General features: G+C 45.8%; 1 protein-coding gene and 1 long non-coding RNA gene across 3 annotated transcripts in view; one reads left to right on the top strand and one right to left on the bottom strand.

Moving 5' to 3' along the window:
• RHBG (Rh family B glycoprotein) overlaps nt 1–13,045 on the top strand; it is a 34,013-nt gene extending 20,968 nt beyond the window's left edge. For both annotated transcript variants that reach the window (XM_083167477.1, XM_083167478.1), the window contains exons 3-11: nt 296–482; nt 3,011–3,161; nt 4,453–4,600; nt 5,413–5,579; nt 6,653–6,790; nt 6,978–7,111; nt 7,200–7,321; nt 9,673–9,746; nt 11,536–13,045. In XM_083167477.1, the coding sequence (XP_083023603.1) occupies nt 296–482; nt 3,011–3,161; nt 4,453–4,600; nt 5,413–5,579; nt 6,653–6,790; nt 6,978–7,111; nt 7,200–7,321; nt 9,673–9,746; nt 11,536–11,601 (1,187 nt within the window). In that variant the 3' untranslated portion in view covers nt 11,602–13,045. The remainder of the gene's footprint in view (nt 1–295; nt 483–3,010; nt 3,162–4,452; nt 4,601–5,412; nt 5,580–6,652; nt 6,791–6,977; nt 7,112–7,199; nt 7,322–9,672; nt 9,747–11,535) is intronic.
• On the bottom strand, nt 6,584–20,183 carry LOC146050458 (uncharacterized). The gene is made up of 2 exons (XR_014466315.1): nt 20,118–20,183; nt 6,584–6,769 (listed from the first exon to the last, which is right to left on the bottom strand). It is a non-coding gene; the product is annotated as an uncharacterized LOC146050458 (long non-coding RNA).
• Between the last annotated feature and the right edge of the window lie 294 nt (nt 20,184–20,477).

Genomic DNA, 20,477 nt, shown 5'->3' with positions numbered 1-20,477 from the left:
CACAGTACTTTCTGCTCAAACTGCTTGTTCATTTGTATTTAATAGTTAAACTGGTTAAAGAGTGACCTAGGTGATCATTGTACGGGGAGGCCCATTTAAATGATGGCACCCTCTAGTGTTCGTAAATAGTAGTTACAGTTGTTAGGGGGGTATTTGTCAAAAAATGACAGATACTGTAGGAGCTGATTGGTTGATACTTTGTCCCTCACAATGTTATATCTCTCGGAGCTTAAAAACCCAGCTTAAATTTTTTCAGCACATATAACACTTGTCGTCGCTTTTATCTTGTCTTAAGGTTTTCAAGATGTCCACGTGATGATCTTCATCGGTTTTGGCTTTTTGATGACTTTCCTCAAGCGTTACGGCTTCAGCAGCGTCGCCTTCAACTTCTTGATCGCAGCCTTCGGCCTCCAGTGGTCTACTCTCATCCAAGGGTTTTTCCATGGTTTCCATGATGGAAAGATTCATGTAGGGATAGAGAGGTGAGCGAAGGAGGGGGGGGGGCGTTGGGTGGCGGGGGGAGGCAGCAGCGACTCACCTGAGAGGGATCGATACCTGGCTAGAAAATACACCAGTCTTGTTTGCTCTATTTTGTGATTGTGTCCGAAATTTACTCTGATGTCCACAACAAAGGGGAACTCATTGCAGTGTACTTGGCAAGAAAGGGACTTTTCCAAGGTCTGTTTAGTTCTACTGTGATTTATGTGTGTTATATTGTATTCACATTTATCTGTGTGTTACGTTGTACTGTGATTTTTTTGTGTTACACACACACACAAATCACAGTACACTGTAACACAAATCTCCATACAATGTAGAACACCTCTAAATCAGAAACAACATGATACACACCTATATCACATTGTTCTCTGATTTAGATGTGTGTTGCGTTGTACCGTGATTTCTTTGTGTTACATTTTACCGTTAGTTTGTGTCACTTTGTTCTTTGATTTGGATAAGAGTTACAGTTGTATCTGTGTGTTACTGTCAGGGCCGGCAACAGAAATCTTGGGGCCCGGTACACTGGTATCTCTGGCAGGCCCCCCTAACCCCGCCCCCATGAGAAAAACCTTTTTAGTATACTGCACTGTGTTTTTTTTATTGTTACAAAAGAAACCTAGTTAATATTCACTAACACCGGAGGAGGGTCCGAGTAAGTACCCTTACAGGAACCGGTAGGGGGGGGGGGGTTGGTGCCTTTATAAATCACTGCTAGGCCCTGCACTGCCACAGCTATGATAACAGCCCCTGAGCACCTCGGAACCTTGGGGCCCCTCACAAGCTTGAGTCCCGGTACAGGTGTCCCTTTTGACCCCCAGCCCTGGTTACTGTAGGGTGCTAGCACAATAACCATCAGTTTGCCCACTGGGGGCAGAGTTCTGTTGCTCTCTGCGGGGCAAATACATCTGAAGTCGAGTGTTGCGTCAAGAGCAGATGTTATTTTGTGAGTCTGGATACCCTGCCCATGCTGCCTAAGCTACTGTATGTGCAGGCGATACGTCCCCTGTAATAACAGAACAGGTGATCGTGACTCTTTGTAAAAGAATAAATAGGAAATTTATGGTAAGAGTTTTGATCTCTTGCTCAATACGTTGTCCTGAGCCGAACAGCCTTTGATCTGTATTTTATGATGGAATGTTTAGCTGGATAAATAGATACCCGCGTCCGACACCCTTTCCCTGCTGGCGTGGAAAACTGATCTCTGACACTGAGAGAATAATGAGGGTTATTCAGATCTGAACGCAATGGGGTGATATAGCAGAGCACTGTGATCAGAGTTAAAATCTGCCCTGTGCAAGGTTAACAAGGGCTTGCAAAAATCACACCAATCGGTGTATGATTTCCCAGTGTGCGCAGTCTGTTCGTAACCCAGAACTTTCTCTTCCTGTACGATAGAATCGGGCTGATCGGGGCCGGAGCTGACGTCACACGCCCTCGCTGAAAACACCTGGGCAGGCTTGTGTTCTCCCTGACACTGCCAGATAACGGGCGGTTACCACGCCCAAATGCCACCCATTATCTGCACTTATACCAGCCAAGTGCCAGCCTATTCCGCCCGCTGTTCTATCGGCTGCAGCCATTATCTGCACTTATATACACGGTAATATCTAGAGCAGGCATGACCAAACGTGGCCCTCCTGCTGTTGCAAAACTACAAATCCCATCATGCCTTGCCACAGTTTAAGAATTTCTTAATAGCAAAACTGTGGCAAGGCATGATGGGACTTGCAGTTTCACAACAGCTGGAGGGCCATAGTTTTGACATGCCTGCTCTAGAGGTTTCTATTCCTACTCATTTATTGATGGGTGGTGCTCTTTCCCAGGAACTGGGTGTTACCATTTATGAAAACCAGCGTTACATTATGCAACAGATTATTAGGACTATATTTAATATTTAAATGAAGTACAGATGTTGTCCATATTATTTGTTTACAGTTTCTTATATAGTGCAGCAGATTCCGTTGCGCTTTACAATTGGAAACAATAATAAAACAAACTAGGTAGTAGCACACCGACATAGGAGGGGGTTATTCAATGATGGACGGTATTTCCACAGGGGGAAACGGTGGTCGCCGCCCATTCAATGCTGTCGTTTTAAAACAAGTCGGATCTGTTTTGTCAGAAACGGCCGCGGATTGTTGAATTCACGTTCTTCGCCCACTTTCCGACACTCAACAGCTGGAACATAGATTTACGACTGTCGAGTTTCAGTCAAGCTGGGTGAAAACGGCCCGGTATTCCGACAGTCGAAATCCGGGATTGAATACCACCCATAGCTGACAATCCATAGCAACCAATCCAATTCTACTACTATCATTTATCTAGCACCTTCTAGAAGATTATAGCTAGAATGTCGTTGTTATGGGCAACATCTCCTATTCTATAAACCCGCACTTTAGTAATTATAGCCTTTGAACGTGAACCATATACATCTAATTCTAGCAGCGTAAATAGTCCTCTCCCGGTTGACCAATAGCAGCCTGGCTTACACTGTGCTCTGACTTTGCAGCATGATCAATGCCGACTTCTGCACTGGGGCCGTGCTCATCTCCTTCGGAGCCGTCCTGGGCAAGACCAGCCCCGTCCAGCTGATTGTGATGACCCTGTTTGAAGTCACTCTGTTCGGAATCAATGAGTACATTATCCTTAGCATTGTTGGAGTAAGTTTCACGGGGCAAGGATGGAGTCTGGGATCAGTAGTGGCAACAGCCTGATTTGTTTACCTTCCATTTCCAATGTATTGATCATTGCGGACCGTGCACCATGACCCCACTCACTCCAATTATGATCGCACCCTACTCATGGGGAACAGCTTATCCCATCCATTTATAGACTCAAGGCCCCCATACACTACGCCGAGGTATCGCATGCAGCCTCTCGTCCGATACCTCAGCAACTGCTCACTGGGCAGCCGACCCGGTGGCTAGGATCACATATGATACAGCCCGGTTTAAAGGGACATTATGGTAATCCTACACATACAGTAGGACTAGTGTAGTCATTGTCATATAGGTTATTTTGTTTTCTAATGCCTTGCCTAGGGAACTTGTCTGCTAAATTCATAGACTTTTATTAAGGAGCATTTCAAGGATCTAAAATCAACCTGATTCAAGGGATCCATTGTTACATGCTGAGCCTGTAATCTACACAGGAACAATATCTGCAACATCACTTCTGACCAGCAGATGGTGCCACTGTAGTACGCAATAGTCATGTCAATCCGATTGAACCATGTACTTGGAAGCAGCTTATCCTTAGTGAATATATAATAATAATAATTTTATTTATATGGCACTCTTTATCCAATAGGACTCAAATCGCTTAACAGATTGAATAAATGTAATACAGTACAGGAACCATAAAGTACAGAAAAGCTTTTCATAAACTATACTACTTAAAGGAATTACAGAAATGATTGAGTAAACAGGAAAGTCTTGAGTCTGTTTTTGAAGGATTCTAGAGTGTGGGGGGGGGGGGGGGTCTCTCTAGGGATGATTGGTTCTTGAGGTGTGCGGATACACCCAGTAATTGCCCTATACAATGGGCAAACGTTCCTGGCTGTATAGACATTAGATGTGTTTTGTTCGTAGAAGATTACTGCATTAAATAGCTGGAGAGAGTGTAGTGACAGCTGCATTCTCACCCTATGGGCGGGATGTACTAAAAGGAAAAATGTAACCAAAAATAGATCAACTCAAGCTTCTTAACAAATATTACAAGTTGTGGTGTTGCCCATAGCAACCATGCAAATTCTAGGTATGCTTTGTCTGTTGTATCATAGAATATTACAGTGGCAAATTTACAAATATGGGAGTTCTATTGAAAATTGGGACAGTGCCCATAGCAACAATCAGAATCTACTACTCATTTTATAAGCACCTTCTAGAAGATAATTGTACTGACCATTCTATCATCCTGGAGGTTTATTGTTGTCTGATTTACTCTTCGCAGGCTAAAGACGCTGGGGGCTCCATGACCATCCATACATTTGGAGCATATTTTGGGCTGGTTGTTTCCCGGGTGCTCTACAGGCCACACCTGGACAAGAGTCGGGAAAGAGAAGGGTCCCTGTATCACTCAGACCTCTTCGCAATGATTGGTATGTTCAAACTCTGATCCTAGATGGGCCTGGTTGACCACCATGAGTCATGTTTCTATTCAGAGGAACTGCCACACACTGTATCACCTTGGTGAGGGACCCACTACCATTAGGTGATGCTTGGGGCTAGATACAGGAAGTTACGTAGAAGACTCTTACCTCTTAGGACTGGGCATGGTGAGGGGAGGTGTGTACTGAAATTGGCACCTGATTGGACAGTAATGGCTGACCAGTCCAAGATGATTGTCTGCAGTCACTAGCCGGGCCCCTGATTAATTATTCAGTTCTACTGTTTTGAGGGTATCCCAGGTAAGCTGTCTCCACCAACTAAATAACCCAGGCATGTAGCTAAGAGAGAACCCTCCCTTAATTAGTGAATAACCTCTTAATAAGTTAAGGGGAACCTAAATTCTCCATTAGATTATTAGCAAGAGTCCCTACCATGGAAACTGCTATGGCTGGTTGGCAGTGACATATGGGAGAGGAGGAAGGATTGGGTGGGAGGATCTGCCGGGACAGGAATCAGCTGGAGAAATAGATATCCGATTGGATGGCATTGATCCGCCACACCTCCTGTATTTAGGACGGATTCGGAACCTTGCACCTTTCTCCTCCATGCCATCGGCACAGCCTGGTAGCTGTCGGGTACAGGTGATATATCCAGATGGGCAAGGTTCTGCTGTAACCACTTTCAAAGGTTTTTCAACAAAACCTCTCAGAAATGGTAGTATTGGCTCAACCCAAAGACGAGATTGTAATCTTCTGATGCATATAAGGGCCTGGGCACATGATCCACTCCTTTGTCAATCCAGGAACCATCTACCTGTGGATGTTCTGGCCAAGCTTCAACTCTGCAGTCACAGCCCACGGTGATGACCAGCACCGAACAGTGCTGAACACCTACTACTCCCTGGCTGCCTGCACGCTGGCCACCTTTGCCATGTCCTCCATGCTGAACGGAGAAGGCAAGCTGGATATGGTAAGCAGGAGAAATGACTAGCACTCAATAATATGTAGATGAAAGGAATTAATGAAGGGAGGGCAAAACATTTACCCTCTGTGGCACACTGACAATATCTCATAGACTGGTCTCCATACTCTGTGGCACCCTGACCATATCTCATAAACAAGTCTCCAACCTCGGTCGCACCCTGACAATATCTCATAGACTGGTCTCCATACTCCGTGGCACATTGACCATATCTCATAGACTGGTCTCCATCCTCTGTGGCACACTGACAATATCTCATATACAGGTCTCCAACCTTTGTCGCACCCTGACAATCTCTCATAGACTGCTCTCCATCCTCCCTGGCAAACTGACATTATCTCATAGACTGCTCTCCATCCTCTGTGGCACACTGACAATATCTCAGACTGGTCTCCATCCTCCATGACACCCTGACAATATCTCATAAACAGGTCTCCAACCTCTGTCGCACCCTGACAATATCTCATAGACTGGCCTCCATCCTCCCTGGCACACTGACAATATCTCATAGACTGGCCTCCATCCTCTGTGGCACACTGACAATATCTCATAGACTGAGATATTGTCAGTGCATCACAGAGGATGGAGACCAGTCTTGTCAGGGTGCCACAGAGAATGGAAACCTGTCTATTAGATAATGTCAGGGTGTCACGGAGGATGGAGACCAGTCTATGAGATATTGTCTGGGTGCCACAGAGGATCGACTCCTGTATTCTACATAATGTCAGGGTGTCATGGAGGATATAGACCTGTTAGAGATATTGTCAGTGTGCCACAGAGGATGGAGACCTGTTTATATCACATAGACTGGTCTCAATCCTCCCTGGCACACTGACCGTATCTTATACACAGGTGTGTCCACCTGCCATGGAACCCTGACAATATCTCAGGCAGGTCTCCATCCTCCATGGAACCCTGACAATATCTCGGACAGGTCTCCATGCTCTGTGGGGCCTGACAATAATTCATAGAAAAGTTGTCATACTCCATGACAGTGGTAAAATCTCTTGATGGGGCCAATCTCCTGCAGACATACTGTAAGTCATTTCTTCTGTCCACAGGTTCACATACAGAACGCGGCACTGGCCGGTGGGGTTGCGGTGGGAACGGCCGCAGAAATGATGTTGACTCCTTTTGGTGCTATGATTGCAGGATCCTTGGCCGGCATCATCTCCACCCTTGGATACAAATATATAACGGTTAGTTTCCCAAGCCCAATAAGGTAACGTTGCATTGCTCAACACAAAGCGTATATAGGCTTGAATTTAGATAACATTACTCCCCCACCACCCTCCTTTAGACCCTTTCCTTTTCTGTGACCATATAGATATTATTACTCTTTGTGTCATTTGTTCAACATCTGTTGCTCTGTCCAATTGCCCACAGCCCGTGTTGGACTCCAAGCTGAAGATTCAGGATACATGCGGGGTACACAACTTGCATGGGATGCCTGGTGTCTTGGGTGCGCTTATCGGAGTTATTGTGGCCCTAATGGCAACTGCAGATATATACGGGGAAGGGTAAGTGTTTATTGAACTTCAATGACTTGTTGATGACCGAAAATCCCAATATATTTCTTTTGATCCTCTCTGTCTCTTCTCTTCTTAGAATGAGTGACGTTTTCCCGTTAATTGCTGACACGACTCGTACAGCCAAGACTCAGGCTGTTTATCAGGCCCTGGCATTGCTTGTGGCTCTCAGTTTTGCCCTGGTTGGAGGTACTGTTGTAGGTGAGTACAGTCAAAGTGTGTTACGAAAGACAAAGGGGGTCTTCTTGGAACAGGATATGGAGGGAAACGTTTATCTGTGTGCAGCTATATGTTGTTTCCTGCACGGTTTAGTGATGTCCATTTGTGCCGATGCTTTGGTGTAGTTTGAGGTTGGCTATAAACAAATTTTGGCCACCAGCTGGGGATCTACTGTCACTATAAGCAGTGAGGTCGCTGTGGTGCCCAAAATAAGGTATGGTTCTTCTGGAGAGTGTCTAAAGCACCTTGACACTTTAGATAAAGTCGTATATTAAAATTTATGGCACCGCTGAGGGAATTGAGTCCACCCTTATGCCACCATCATATTCGGGGCCCTGAATATATATCTATTTGGCTCTTCACTATGCGTGGCGGCCCCATATGGGTGTTCAAAAGACCAGACTGGGGACTTTGTTAAATTGGCAAAGCCTTTCTGGGTCCCTCACCTCTCAGTAGCGGCCTAATGTGATTCTGACTATGTGAATTACTATATAACTCTTTGCCCAGAAGCATGGAACATGGGGATCTGCCAGGTGGGGGATCCCATTGGCCATACAAGGAGAAAGGAACTAGATGGCAAAAATTGAATTAAAAAGTTGAGATTTATGTTTCTGTCCGAAGTTGCAAAATGCAATTGTATCTCGGTATGTGACCGCAGTTTGCTCTGCAGTGGGGGGAGGGGGGCGGTGATGATGTGGCAGTTGGAGGTTGTGGTCCAGAAAAAACAGGAGGGTCCGGATGGTTTTAGGGGCTGTTTGGAGTGCCTGCATGACAGAAAATGGCAGCGCTTGCTTTTGCAGTAGGCTGCCCAGGCAAGGGTCTACCCCAGAAATTGGATCATATTTCTGCGATGCATTTGCTATTACATTCTGGGCGGCCCCCAGCATGCAAGAAGCTGCAGCTGCAGTTTTGATAAATTTAGTAATGGATTAACGTATTCATTTTTTTTAAAGTATCCAGATCACATTTCTCATACTTGTAATGGGAAAACCAAAGTGACAAAAAATTTTTTAATAAAAAATACCGGAGAGCCTTGTGATAAAATTGTTATCTTGAGATAGCGTTATCCAGGTTTCCTCCGGTTCCCCCGGCTTCTGCACAGGCTTCTCTGCATGATAGCCAAGCTCAGATATGCTGTTTTTGATCAGCTATGCTTGCCTGGTAGGCACACAGGCTGATTGCGTCGTGTTAGAAAAGTACTTACCTGCACCCAGGACCTGGTGATGTGGTGAGGGCAGATAGTCATCTGATCTTTGTGCTCACACTGTGACCACCGCGGCAGTAAAGTGAAGTTGCAAAGCTGACATCTCAATTTACAGCTGCAAGGGTCACAGCGGTGCAAAGGATCAGATGACCAGCTGTCCTCCTGGATCACCAACCGCTGGTCCTGGCTGCAGGTAAGTTGTAAGCAGAGGATATTTTTCATGAAAAATACCCAGAGAATTGCGGTAAGCAGATTTGCAGGGACAGCTTCTCATTGGGCTTCTCAGGGCTAATTGGATAGCCCCGGGCTGAAGCAATTACCCATGATCGATGATCTCTGGTAATTGGATACCACTCAGTGTTTTCAGTTATTGCATTACGATTTTGTCACAACCAATTTGCATCTGAGATACAGATGTGATCAATATGCCCCATAGAAACGGCAAGGTTGTTAACTACATTGATGTGGCTGCAATTTCACTTGTCAGCAGCAGAGGGCAGGAGTGCTTAGGAATATTACATACACAGGACAACGTAAAACTATACAGTCTGAGTGGGACAACACAACAGAGAACCTCACTCAAAAATGTATTCAAATTATTAATAAAAGTTTAGGTACTTGTTTAGTTTCACGGTGCCCGATATATCGGATGCGATATCAGCCGATATATTGATGCGATCCGATACGGTTTTTTACCTGTTCATAACCCCACTATCCACTACGTTAATTTTATATAGTGTGACGAGCACAGTAATCCGTGTCACCACGCTTCGGGCTCGGTGGCACACTGTACTCGCCACACTATATAAAAACAAATCCATGCGTAGTGGATAGTGGGGTTATGAACAGGTAAAAAATCACATCAATATATCGGGCGCTGTGAAACCACAAGTCCCAGCATGCCTTGCTACAGTTTTGCTGTTAAGGAATGTTAAAACTGTGGCAAGGCATGCTGGGATGTGTAGTTTCACAACAGCTGAAGGGCCACAGGTTAGCCAGGCCTGTCCTATACATTTGATATTGCTTGTGTATAACCAATTGCTCATAACGACCATCAGCCGATTATATAATTTGTAAATGCTCATGTATACTGTAGTAACCAGTTACCCTCCCTCTTCTTGCCCCCCAGGGTTTATTATAAGGATACCCATTTTTGGCTCGCCTGGCGATGCAGAATGTTTTGACGACTCAGTGTATTGGGAGGTAGGTGTCCTCTGGTTCCCCTATTTCATACCCTGCAACTGAACCGTTTTAGCCAGTACAGTACCGGACTGTACCGGCTAAAAAATAAATGTACTGATGTACCGGTTTTCTTCGGCGGCGGCTGCTCCTCCGACTCCACAGGTGATGGCTTCAGGCTGCGATGGATGTACGGCATAGGCGTGCGCAGCGCATTTTTTTAGGGGGTGCACAGTCAAAGGGGTGTGCGTAGCTCCACCTATTGGGCGCGTCTATCACCGCCAATAAGGCATGTCTTCCGTCATCTATTGGCACTCTCTACAATATAAAATGTCTCTCAGCCACACCATTATATCCTGCCTATTGCAGTTTTAATCTTCTAATTACTCTGTGTAACAGTACATGCAAATAATGTCAAAAACATATATGGATGACACAGGTATGTAGTGATATGACAATGTTCTAGTACAATTAACAATGCAAACACACATAATTGATTGATGGGAGCTTCTTTAAATTGAATACAGTTCTAAAAAGCAAAAGTCTTTGGTTAAAGTCTTTGGTATTGCTAGCAACAGAGGTGTTCGTAAGGGTGGGCACAGCATTAGGGGGTGCCTGTGCACCCCTAACACTCAATGTGCGCACATCTATGATGTATGGATGCTATCGGGCCCAGCAGGGGAAATTGTATCCCAGTGTGGCTGCCCGCGTTCCCAGTGTTGCCTTGCACCCAGCAGCCAGTGTTCCAGCATCGCATGACGTCAGCGCGCGGCACCGCTCCCATATTCAGGGCATGGGACTCGGACAACGAAGCAGTGCCTGGTGGTGAGGGGAGCGACCGGCTGGGCAGCCAGTGTTGTCTTGTCGACAGAGTCGGCGTCACTCAGGGGTACCATACATACTTAAAATGAATGTCCGTCCTCAGGTGGGGGCGTGGCCATGCAACCTATATCAGTGACCAGGCCCCCTGTACTGGTTTCCATGGATAAAATGTTGGAGGGTATGCAATTTGCTGCATCACATTAGCGTGTCGGTACTTGTGGCTGCAGTAATAATAGCTGTTGGAGCTGTTGCATAGATATTTGCATGGGACTTTCCATCGCAGGATATTGCATTCCCATTACAGTACAGGCGACTCACAATCAGGGCTGCAGTGTGTACTGTACATGTGCTATTTGTGGTGTACCATATACTTTTGCCTGCAATGCAATGAACTACCAGCAGATGGCAGCAAAACCTAACTTATAGCCGAAACGGCGAAAGCTAGTGATTGTACTCTGTAATAACACTATAGCCCAGTGGTTCCCAAACTGTGTGGTAGTGTCTAGATCCCCTTCAGTTTTGACAATTTTCCCATCATGCCCTGGGTCCACGTATACCTAGAGGGGGAATATAAATCTGTGGTGAGCGAAGCAAGCCCACATAACTGACCCTAAGGATGACATAAACACAATTTACTTCACTTAATATTTTTTCTAAATGACTCCATAAAAAATTTTTGGCCTCAACAAAAATTATAGGGAGCCGTGATTCTAAAAAGTTTGGGAACCACTGCTATAGCCCATGACTTGTTCTAGGTCAGTAGTTCTCAATCTTGATCAAGGGCCCCCAACAGTGCACATTTTCCAGGTCACCCGGCAGGTGCACTCATTATTCACTGACACATTTTAAAAGATCACAGGTGGAGCTAATTACTTCACCTGTGATTCTGTGTGGAGACCTGGAAAACGTGAACTGTTGGGGGTCCTTGAGGACCGAAGTTGAGATCCACTGTTCTAGGTGATCAGCTTTCTGCCTCCATTCTTCTCCCTAGGTACCGGAGGAAGGGGAGCACGCTGCTGTGTACACGGAGGTTCCGGATCAGCAGACACAAGCATAACACAAAGGGGGCGGTTATGTTATAATGACCCGTGGCCTGTAACCACCTAGAGACTTATCGACGATGGGCATCAAGATGTCCTTCATTGGAAGCCGCATCAACCTGTACCTGCTGTCACTTTCCATCTTGGCCTCCGGTGCCAACTCCGCCTGGGAGCTGACCAAGGTCGATGCCCGTCCGGGGCGAGAAGACACGTTGTCTGCATTTTGCAGCCCCACCATGTTTCCCGGTGCGGCGGCCTTTACCAGATGGTGTCGTCAGAGTCCGAGTGGATTTTATCTACATTTCCTCTACAGTCCCTTTAAAACCGGGATGCCCATGAATTACACAGGTTCTGGGGCTGGCTGTCTACAAACCTGCCTGTCCCCTGGTTGTAATTCGCCTCAGAATCCGTGTAATCCACGAGCGTCCCAGTTTAAAAGCATAGTAGGTTAATCCTAATTTTAGTCACATTTATATATATATTATTAACAACCCCGGCACTTTCATCCCTTAACGTAAAATGTGTAACTTGCTGTTTTTGTTGGGATTTTTTGTTTGTGTTTTCAACTTTTCTTTATTTTGGGGGAGTTTTGTAACAAAAACAAAAAAAGTAGCTTGGGGCATTTTATAGGATACAAACTAACAAATGCACAATACACACAGTCTTTACCCGTAAATATAATGAGCACCTCACATTATATTGTAATTCTCGGTGTTCTGGCCGCTAAGCAGGAAGCCGGCATCGGTATTTGTCGCTGACATCCCGATGGCACCACAGCATTAGTGTGGACTGATTAAACGTCACGCTTTTGTTCACTACAATGTGATCTAGGTTATTAGTATTATCTTGTATTGCTATCAGACCTGAGCTCCTCACTTGCACGGTGTAAACCAAGGAGATGGTGAAATAAAAATCTCCTTTTGTTGACCATACAGTGAGCGCTTCCAACAAAGGCCTTACATATGGCAATAATCTCATTGGCTGGGTACACACTAGTCGGTTTTGGATGCCGCGGATATAGTTATACCTAGGGTATGTCGACAATTCTTAGGTGTCGACCTAGTCACTGTGGACTAAGAGTGGTAGACCTAGTGATGATTTATCTAGACATTGTCAACCCTTGGACTGGATACTCTCTGAATCCCCAGTGTAGGGATCACAGAGTAAGAGAACGTGTGTGATCATGAGCGCATAGCACTGAGCATATAGCAGAGACCAGGTGCCTTGCCGGATCGTGCTGTAGACATTATAAGGTGACATAATGAGGTCCCAGGATGATGTCACCCACCCAGTCCGACACTAACCTGATACCTGTTAGGTCAACAGAAGCTGTGAGGCTATATCTCATACAGTAGCTGTGTATTGTACAAACTCTATTTTATGTATTGGTTTTATATCAGTCGCTGTGTATATCTGTATACAGCTGCATGCTTTCTTACAGGAATAAACCATTATTAATAACTGGTCTCTGCTGCTTGTAGGAACAGGACACTGAATTGTGATCAATACTCATCTGCCGCTTATCTGTGTTATGTGACCTAGCTGGGGATTATGTACTAAGCCTTGGGGAGAGGGCTGTATGTGACAGGGGCATTGAGTTATATAGTGGAAAAAGCAGGGTCCCCAGCAGCAGAGTATATCAGGAGATGTATGATGTGTCAGTGAGGACAGGGCTGCATGTGACAGGGGCAGTGGCATGATGTGAGGAGGGGAATGGGGGTAGCAGGAAGCCACAGACTGAGCGTTATATAGTGGGAGGAGCAGGGTCCCCAGCAGCACAGAGTATATCAGGAGATGAGTGATGTGTCAGTGTGGACAGGGCTGCATGTGACAGGGGCAGTGACATGATGTGAGGAGGAGAATGGAGGCAGCAGGAAGCCACAGACTGAGAGTTATATAGTGGGAGGAGCAGGGTCCCCAGCAGCACAGAGTATATCAAGAGATGAGTGATGTGTCAGTGAGGGCAGGGCTGCATGTGACAGGGGCAGTGACATGATGTGAGGAGGGGAAGCCACAGATTGAGAGTTATATAGTGGGAAGTGCAGGGTCCCCGCAGCACAGAGTATATCAGGAGATGAGTGATGTGTTAGTGAGGACAGGGCTGAATGTGACAGGGGCAGTGACATGATGTGAAGAGGGGAATGGAGGCAGCAGGAAGCCACAGACTGAGAGTTATACAGTGGGAGGAGCAGGGTCCCCAGCAGCACAGAGTATATCAGGAGATGAGTGATATGTCAGTGAGGACAGGGCTGCATGTGACAGGGGCAGTGACATGATGTGAGGAGGGGAATGGAGGCAGCAGGAAGCCACAGACAGAGTAATATAGTAGAAGGACCCCCAGCAGCACAGAGTATATCAGGAGATGAGTGATGTGAGGACAGGGCTCAATGTGACAGGGGCAGTGACATGATGTGAGGAGGGGAATGGAGGCAGCAGGAAGCCACAGAGGTATATAGAGGGAGGAGCAGGGTCCCCATCATGTGCTTGCCTACTCCCCATTAAAAGGATTCTCACAATTGTCTGGGTAGCCCCCTGCACCCCAGTAAGCGTGGGTAGATCTCCTGCATCTTGTCCACTTGCTAGTGAAATGGGCAGGTTGTAGACATATATGGAAGCGGTAAGGCTAAGATTAAAATACTGTCCCCCTGCTTATCCTTTAGTTGGGATTCACTACATTTTGCCATGATGGGGGTGGGGAACTGATGAGAAGAATGTGTCCCATGATTGACATCTGCGGGCCTATACTGTATAGTAGCTACTAAAAGCTGGCCTGTGTGTATATAGAATTGTGTACTTTGTTGTGCAAAACGTTACCTGGCCACTAGATGGAGCTGTAATTAAACAATTGTTGTTAAGCAGCCCTGACCATTGCTTTCTAGCACAGAATACTAGGCTTATGCAACCTGTAGCTCATCATCAGTTCTGAAACTGCCTGACCCCATCCTGCCCTCCTGCGTCCCTGTCATCACATCCACAGTATGGAACACAGGATTTCCGGCTTTCACTACTATTTTCTTCCCCTTCAGCACACACTTTTATTTCCCAGTAATAATAATGGAGCAGTGCTGTTCTATGACGTGTGCATTATTTATCTCTCTCCAAGATTTGATAAACATCCTCCACGCTACCGATCTCCAGTCCTCTGTAAGGGCGGGGCTTATGGTAAAGTGGGCGGGGTGTCACATAAAGTGATCGTGATAGAACTCTGCAATATGTACAGTCCCAGCTGTCAATCTAATCCAGAACAACAACACGAACAGAATTTAGACAATGTCTATGTCAACAGCCCTTAGGTCGATTTATTATGTAGTCAGTCACAAGGTTAATATTTGCAAAAGTTTCACACAAGCAAAAGGTTGTCATGGAAAAGGTCGACACAGAAAAATGTTGACATGAGTTTTTCACCTTTTTTTGTCCATGTTTACACCTGAGCCCGTGAACCCCTAATTAGTGTAAATGCGTCCGCTCGCATTAGACCGTCTGTACCCAGCAAGCCATTGTAGGCGTCAACCTTTTGTCATTGTCGACCTAGACATTGTCATTCATTATGGATTTCCCCTCCTGTGCAAGGGGATACGGTCACTAGGTTGACCATTGAAAGTTGACAGGGCTTAGGTCGACAGGATTGGAAGGTCAACAAAAGCATTATGTCGACGATGGGAAGTTTGACAGTCAAAAGGTTGACATGAGTTTTTCACGTTTTTTTTAAGCCGACATGCTGACAGGCGGTATTTCATACCCTACCATCCGCTATGGTGTGCCGAGCGCAGCGAGCCATGGGAGGAGACCTGGTACAATTTGACGGTGTCCATGTTGACTGTGTTGACATTTGGGACAAAAAAAAAATGTGAAAAACTCATGTCGACCTTTTTGACTTCCGACCTTCCGTTGTTGACCTAACGCTTGTGTCGACTTTCCAAGCCCATCAACCTTAGCTAGATAAACCTTTTTCAGGTGTTGACCTTCAGTGGTCAACCCAATGCAAGTCTACCTAAATGTGGTCGACCAAATCTCATACCCCTGTGCAAGCAGCTAACAGGTACAGGGTGTATGTATATATATGTGTGTGTGTGTGTGTGTGTGTATGTATGTATATATATGTGTGTATGTATGTATATGTGTGTGTGTGTATGTATATCAGGGTTGCCGACCCTCCCGGAATTCCCGGGAGTCTCCCGAAAATCGGGTCCCCCTCCCGGTCCCCCGGAAGGGTGGGCAACCCTCCCGGAATCTGGGGGACCCCCCTGAACCCCCCGAATCGCTGCATGTAAATGCCGCAATCCGCGGGTCTCAGAGGAGGGGGCGGAGCTAAAATGGCACAATCGCGTCATTTTAGCCCCGCCCCCTCCATTGATATCAGTCATTTCTACTATATCCCGTCGTGGGGGCGGGGCTTAATGACGTCACCGTCAAGCCCCGCCCCCCCGGTCGGGTAAGAAAAGTCTCTCCGGGCTTCTCCCGGAGAGGAGCATTAAAAAGTCGGCAACCCTGATGTATATATGTGTGTGTGTATGTACGCGTGTGTTGTAGCCCTGGCTGTGGGCGGGCGGTGTTTTCAAAGGAGGTGGGATGTGTATAACGCTGGTCTATCCTATCCCTGGGGGGGGGGGTTGTGTAGAACGCTGGGTGGGGGGGGGTGTCCTAAGGCAGAAACTATGTGTGTATAATGCTGTCAATCACTGTTGTAACCCCACCCAGCGTTATACACACAGGGGATGAGTGACAGATCTGGATAAATATATAAGAGATGTCAATCCTAGATGTGGAATATCTTTAAAATAAACGATATATATCGATAGGGTCCAATTTCGAGGTGTTTCACACTTGGATACAATTTCCAATGTACAATAAAGGTAAGTACCAGAGAGGGTATGATCAGTGCATCTCCTCCAACTTCTAGTATCTGTATGTATATGTGTATGTATGTGTGTGTGTGTGTGTGTGTGTTTATATATATTTATATATATATGCATATATATATTTATAGTGTGTGTGTATGTATATATGTGTTTGTGTGTGTGTGTATATGTGTGTGTGTGTGTGTGTGTGTGTGTGTGTGTGTGTATATATATATATATATATATATATATATATATGTGTGTGTGTATATATATATATATATATATATATATATATATATATATATATATATATATATATATATATATGGTATACACTCTGCAGGTGTAATGAGATGCATTGTAAATACCATTTTTGTGTCACAGGAAATCACTTAGACTGCCGCCATTTTTAATTTAGTGTTTTTTTGACTCGTGTGAAAATTTGAGGTCTAATTAAATCCCAACACCTTTCGAGGGTGCAAAACGATATAATGAGTATTTTTCCTTCTTCCCCTGTGTATTAATGCATTTTAATGTCTGTAAAGAGTGTCCCATTCAAAATGGCTCCTCACAGCACACATCTCCATCTATCTGCCCAGCTGACAGGAAGAGATGAGAGCGGTACAAGGGTTGGGGTATTTGCCCCCCTAAGAGCTTACGGTACTTGTTTCCTAGCACGGCCACAACGATTTAGATCGTTGTGGTCGTAAGATAAAAAATCGGATCGATCGCATCGCATGCGATTTGGTCGCATACGATGCGACCGATCCGACCGACCGATTTTTCACCCGATTTTTTTATTTTTTTCACCAGATTATTTTTAATTGCCCCCCCAAATGTTACTAAGTGGGCTAGACCCCACGATAGACGTCAACCCGAAGCGTGGCGAGCGCAGCGAGCCCGCGAGGGGCGGCGGTGCGCGTCCTCCGACCTTTTCATTCCCCTACTATCCACTAGGGCGTGGAGTGAGAATAGAATAGTGTGGCGAGCGCAGCGAGCCACCGAGCCCGAAGCGTGGCGAGCGCAGCGAGCCCCGCGAGGGGACGCGTATAACTTCACCGGTATACGCGTCCCCTCGCGGGGCTCGCTGCGCTCGCCACGCTTCGGGCTCGGTGGCTCGCTGCGCTCGCCACACTATTCTATTCTCACTCCACGCCCTAGTGGATAGTAGGGGAATGAAAAGGTCGGAGGACGCGCACCGCCGCCCCTCGCGGGCTCGCTGCGCTCGCCACGCTTCGGGTTGACGTCTATCGTGGGGTCATGGCGGGCACATAAAAAATGTAAAATGGGTCATATTGGCCCATTTCACCTTTTTTATCATTTTTCCCTATGTGAGATGGACTTAATCAAGTCCATCTCATCTTGTGCCATTATAATGGCACAAGACCGACAAGATCCTCCCGATTTCAATGTTAAAAGATTTTTTAACATTGAAGTCTATGGAAAAATCGGGTCAATCGGTCGGTCGCATCGCGGCCGATTTTAATTGGTCGCGACCGACCGATTGACCCGATTTCTGTCAATCAAAGTCAAAAAAGTGTAAAAAATCGGCCACATCGTGAGGATCGTGTCCCTTAATTAAGAGCCACGATCACTCACGATTGTGGCCGTTCTAGGAAACAAGTACCGAGCTTACTTCCTACACAGATAAGCAGATATACCGTGACAGATGAGAATAATATCTGCCTATTAGCAGTCTTTGTGTGACACTAATAAGTGTCCTGCTCACCATGAAGTCATCCAGGGGTTATAAAATGATCATCCGCAGATTAAATCCCACTCCTTATTTTTATTCTGGTAAAATACTGTGGGAATGGCTGATATACGTATTCCCACATTGCAGCTGGGACTTACTCCATGGCTTCTAAATACGCATATCAATTATTCCAGACAGCAAGGGAAAAGACGGTTACAGCTGAAATAAGAGGGAATGTAATCATAGGAAGCAGATTATCGATCTTAGATCTAGCGATATTATCATGTTGATCAATTTTAAAATATTAGGGATGCGGTCGTGTGATTGGTTTTATTTCTGGATGATTGGCATGTGCTTCCTGTCAATCGAGTTGACAGCGCTAAAAAAAAGTATCAGGATTTTATCGAAGGACGGCCTAGTACATGCGCACTACGTGCTGTACGTATTGATACCAATCGGTAATTGCCCCGGTCTGCGAAATCGCACGATTAGGCACTATGACACTGATGAGGCACACTTACTACCAGACATTGCTAGCGAATGCATCATGGCCCCCACATTCGCTCCCACTCTACCGCCGTCGGCAAGTGTATGTGCACGGATTCCGGCTCGCCCCCGGGTTCCAACACTAGATGGTCTGCTGTGTCCCCAGCTTAAGACCTGGATAATCAGGCAGGTGTGACGTTCTAGATCTAGCGCTGATATTGGCACTTACACCCACGCCGCTCACAAACCGGCGTTCAGACCTTCTCCACATCGTTACATGCCCACAACTCTACGATGGTGTTGGATCAGTTCTGTGCAATCCAATGGTCCCTAGCTCAGTCGCTAAAAATACCTTTTTCATGGAAATATTGATTCGTCAAGGGATTGATAAAGTAATCCTATCAAAGGACATCGGCTGGTATTGTTGATTTTAGAAAAAAATAACAGCCCCCTTTCTGCCATTACAGCCCCCCCCCCCAAGTACCATTGTGTGGGGCTGGAGGATCCATGGACAGGAATGGGACTGTGGTTTCTTTAAGGATGAGGGTTGCAAGGAAGAAGAAGAGGAGGGGGACAACAATCAAAACAAACTGTTCATAGTCCGCGGACAGAAAGGCCATTCATGTCGCCCTGTGTACGTCCCGTGTCCTCTTTCATTGAGGTCTTTATTCATTCAGATCTGTGTGGGTTTAAAAAGGTGTCCCTATTTCTCAGTACAAGCTGAGAGGTCACAGGATTGGGAGTAAGGTCACCTGCCCTGAATGGTCATTCCTGCATTATCTGCCTTCCCCATTCACAGAGTGATAACAAAATATGGAAACGCCTCCACAATGGTCCCTCGGGGACTGTAGGAAGAGACTTATTTCCCCCTTAGAGGCAGAGATTAGCTATATACACAGCCAGTGAAGAATAGGGGTAGGGGAGGTAAATAGGCACAGTGTATTAGGGATGATGGTTCTACGCTCACGGGAACAGAATACAGTGGTAGATAGATCTCTTATAGCAAACCCTAAATGGCTTATTTGTCAATTAATAGTTATGGGATATCTCCTGATATATGTGTGTGTGTGTGTTAATGTCAGACAAAGTAAACACAAGCAAAAGGTCGACATGCAGTAAAACCTTTTCATGTTTCGACCTTTTTCGAGTCTTTTTCAGTTTTTGGACTTTTTCATACTTTATTATTCACATGGACCACAACTGAGAACGATGAGGTGAAGTGAGGCAATAGGCCCGAAGCATGGTGAGCAATGCAAGATTATGCAGTACACTAAATGGGGGTCCGTGTCAACAGATGTCAATATTGACACCATCGAGAAAAACTCATGTCCACCTTTTCATGAGTCGACCCCTTTATTGTCGAGCTTTTGCCTGTGTCGACCTTTTGACCACATCGATGTGTTGCTTGTTGACCTTTTGACTGTCGACCAATGGTGGTCAAACTATTGACTGTCTATCTAATAATCCACACCCTATAAAGCATAGCAATAGAACACAGGTTACTTTCTACCTGCTCTGCACTCAGCTTCCTCCTGTCAGTGACCAATAGCAGTAGTGTGTGCCCCCCACACACCAGTCTATGTAGCAGGTTAGTGTGTGAGTAGCTGGTGATGTCACAGACTGAGCACGGTCACACAATCTAGGCAGCAGGTTAGTGTGTGATTGGTGATGTCACCGAATGAGTGCTGACACAGAGTCTATGTAGAAGGGAAGTGTGTGATTGGATGGTGATGTCACAGAGTGAGCGCAGCGCAATCTCACAGTCTATGGGCCAGATGTATCAAGCTTTAAAAAGTGATAAAATGGACAATGATAAACAACCAGCCAATCAGCTCTTAACTGTCATGCTACAGGCTTGGTTTGAAAAATG

This window comes from Crinia signifera, chromosome 12 (assembly GCF_055691185.1).
Source record: "Crinia signifera chromosome 12, ASM5569118v1, whole genome shotgun sequence".
NCBI classification, from domain to species: Eukaryota; Metazoa; Chordata; class Amphibia; order Anura; family Myobatrachidae; genus Crinia; species Crinia signifera.
Note: the sequence above shows the minus strand (reverse complement) of the source record. Positions and strands in the feature narration are given on the sequence as shown.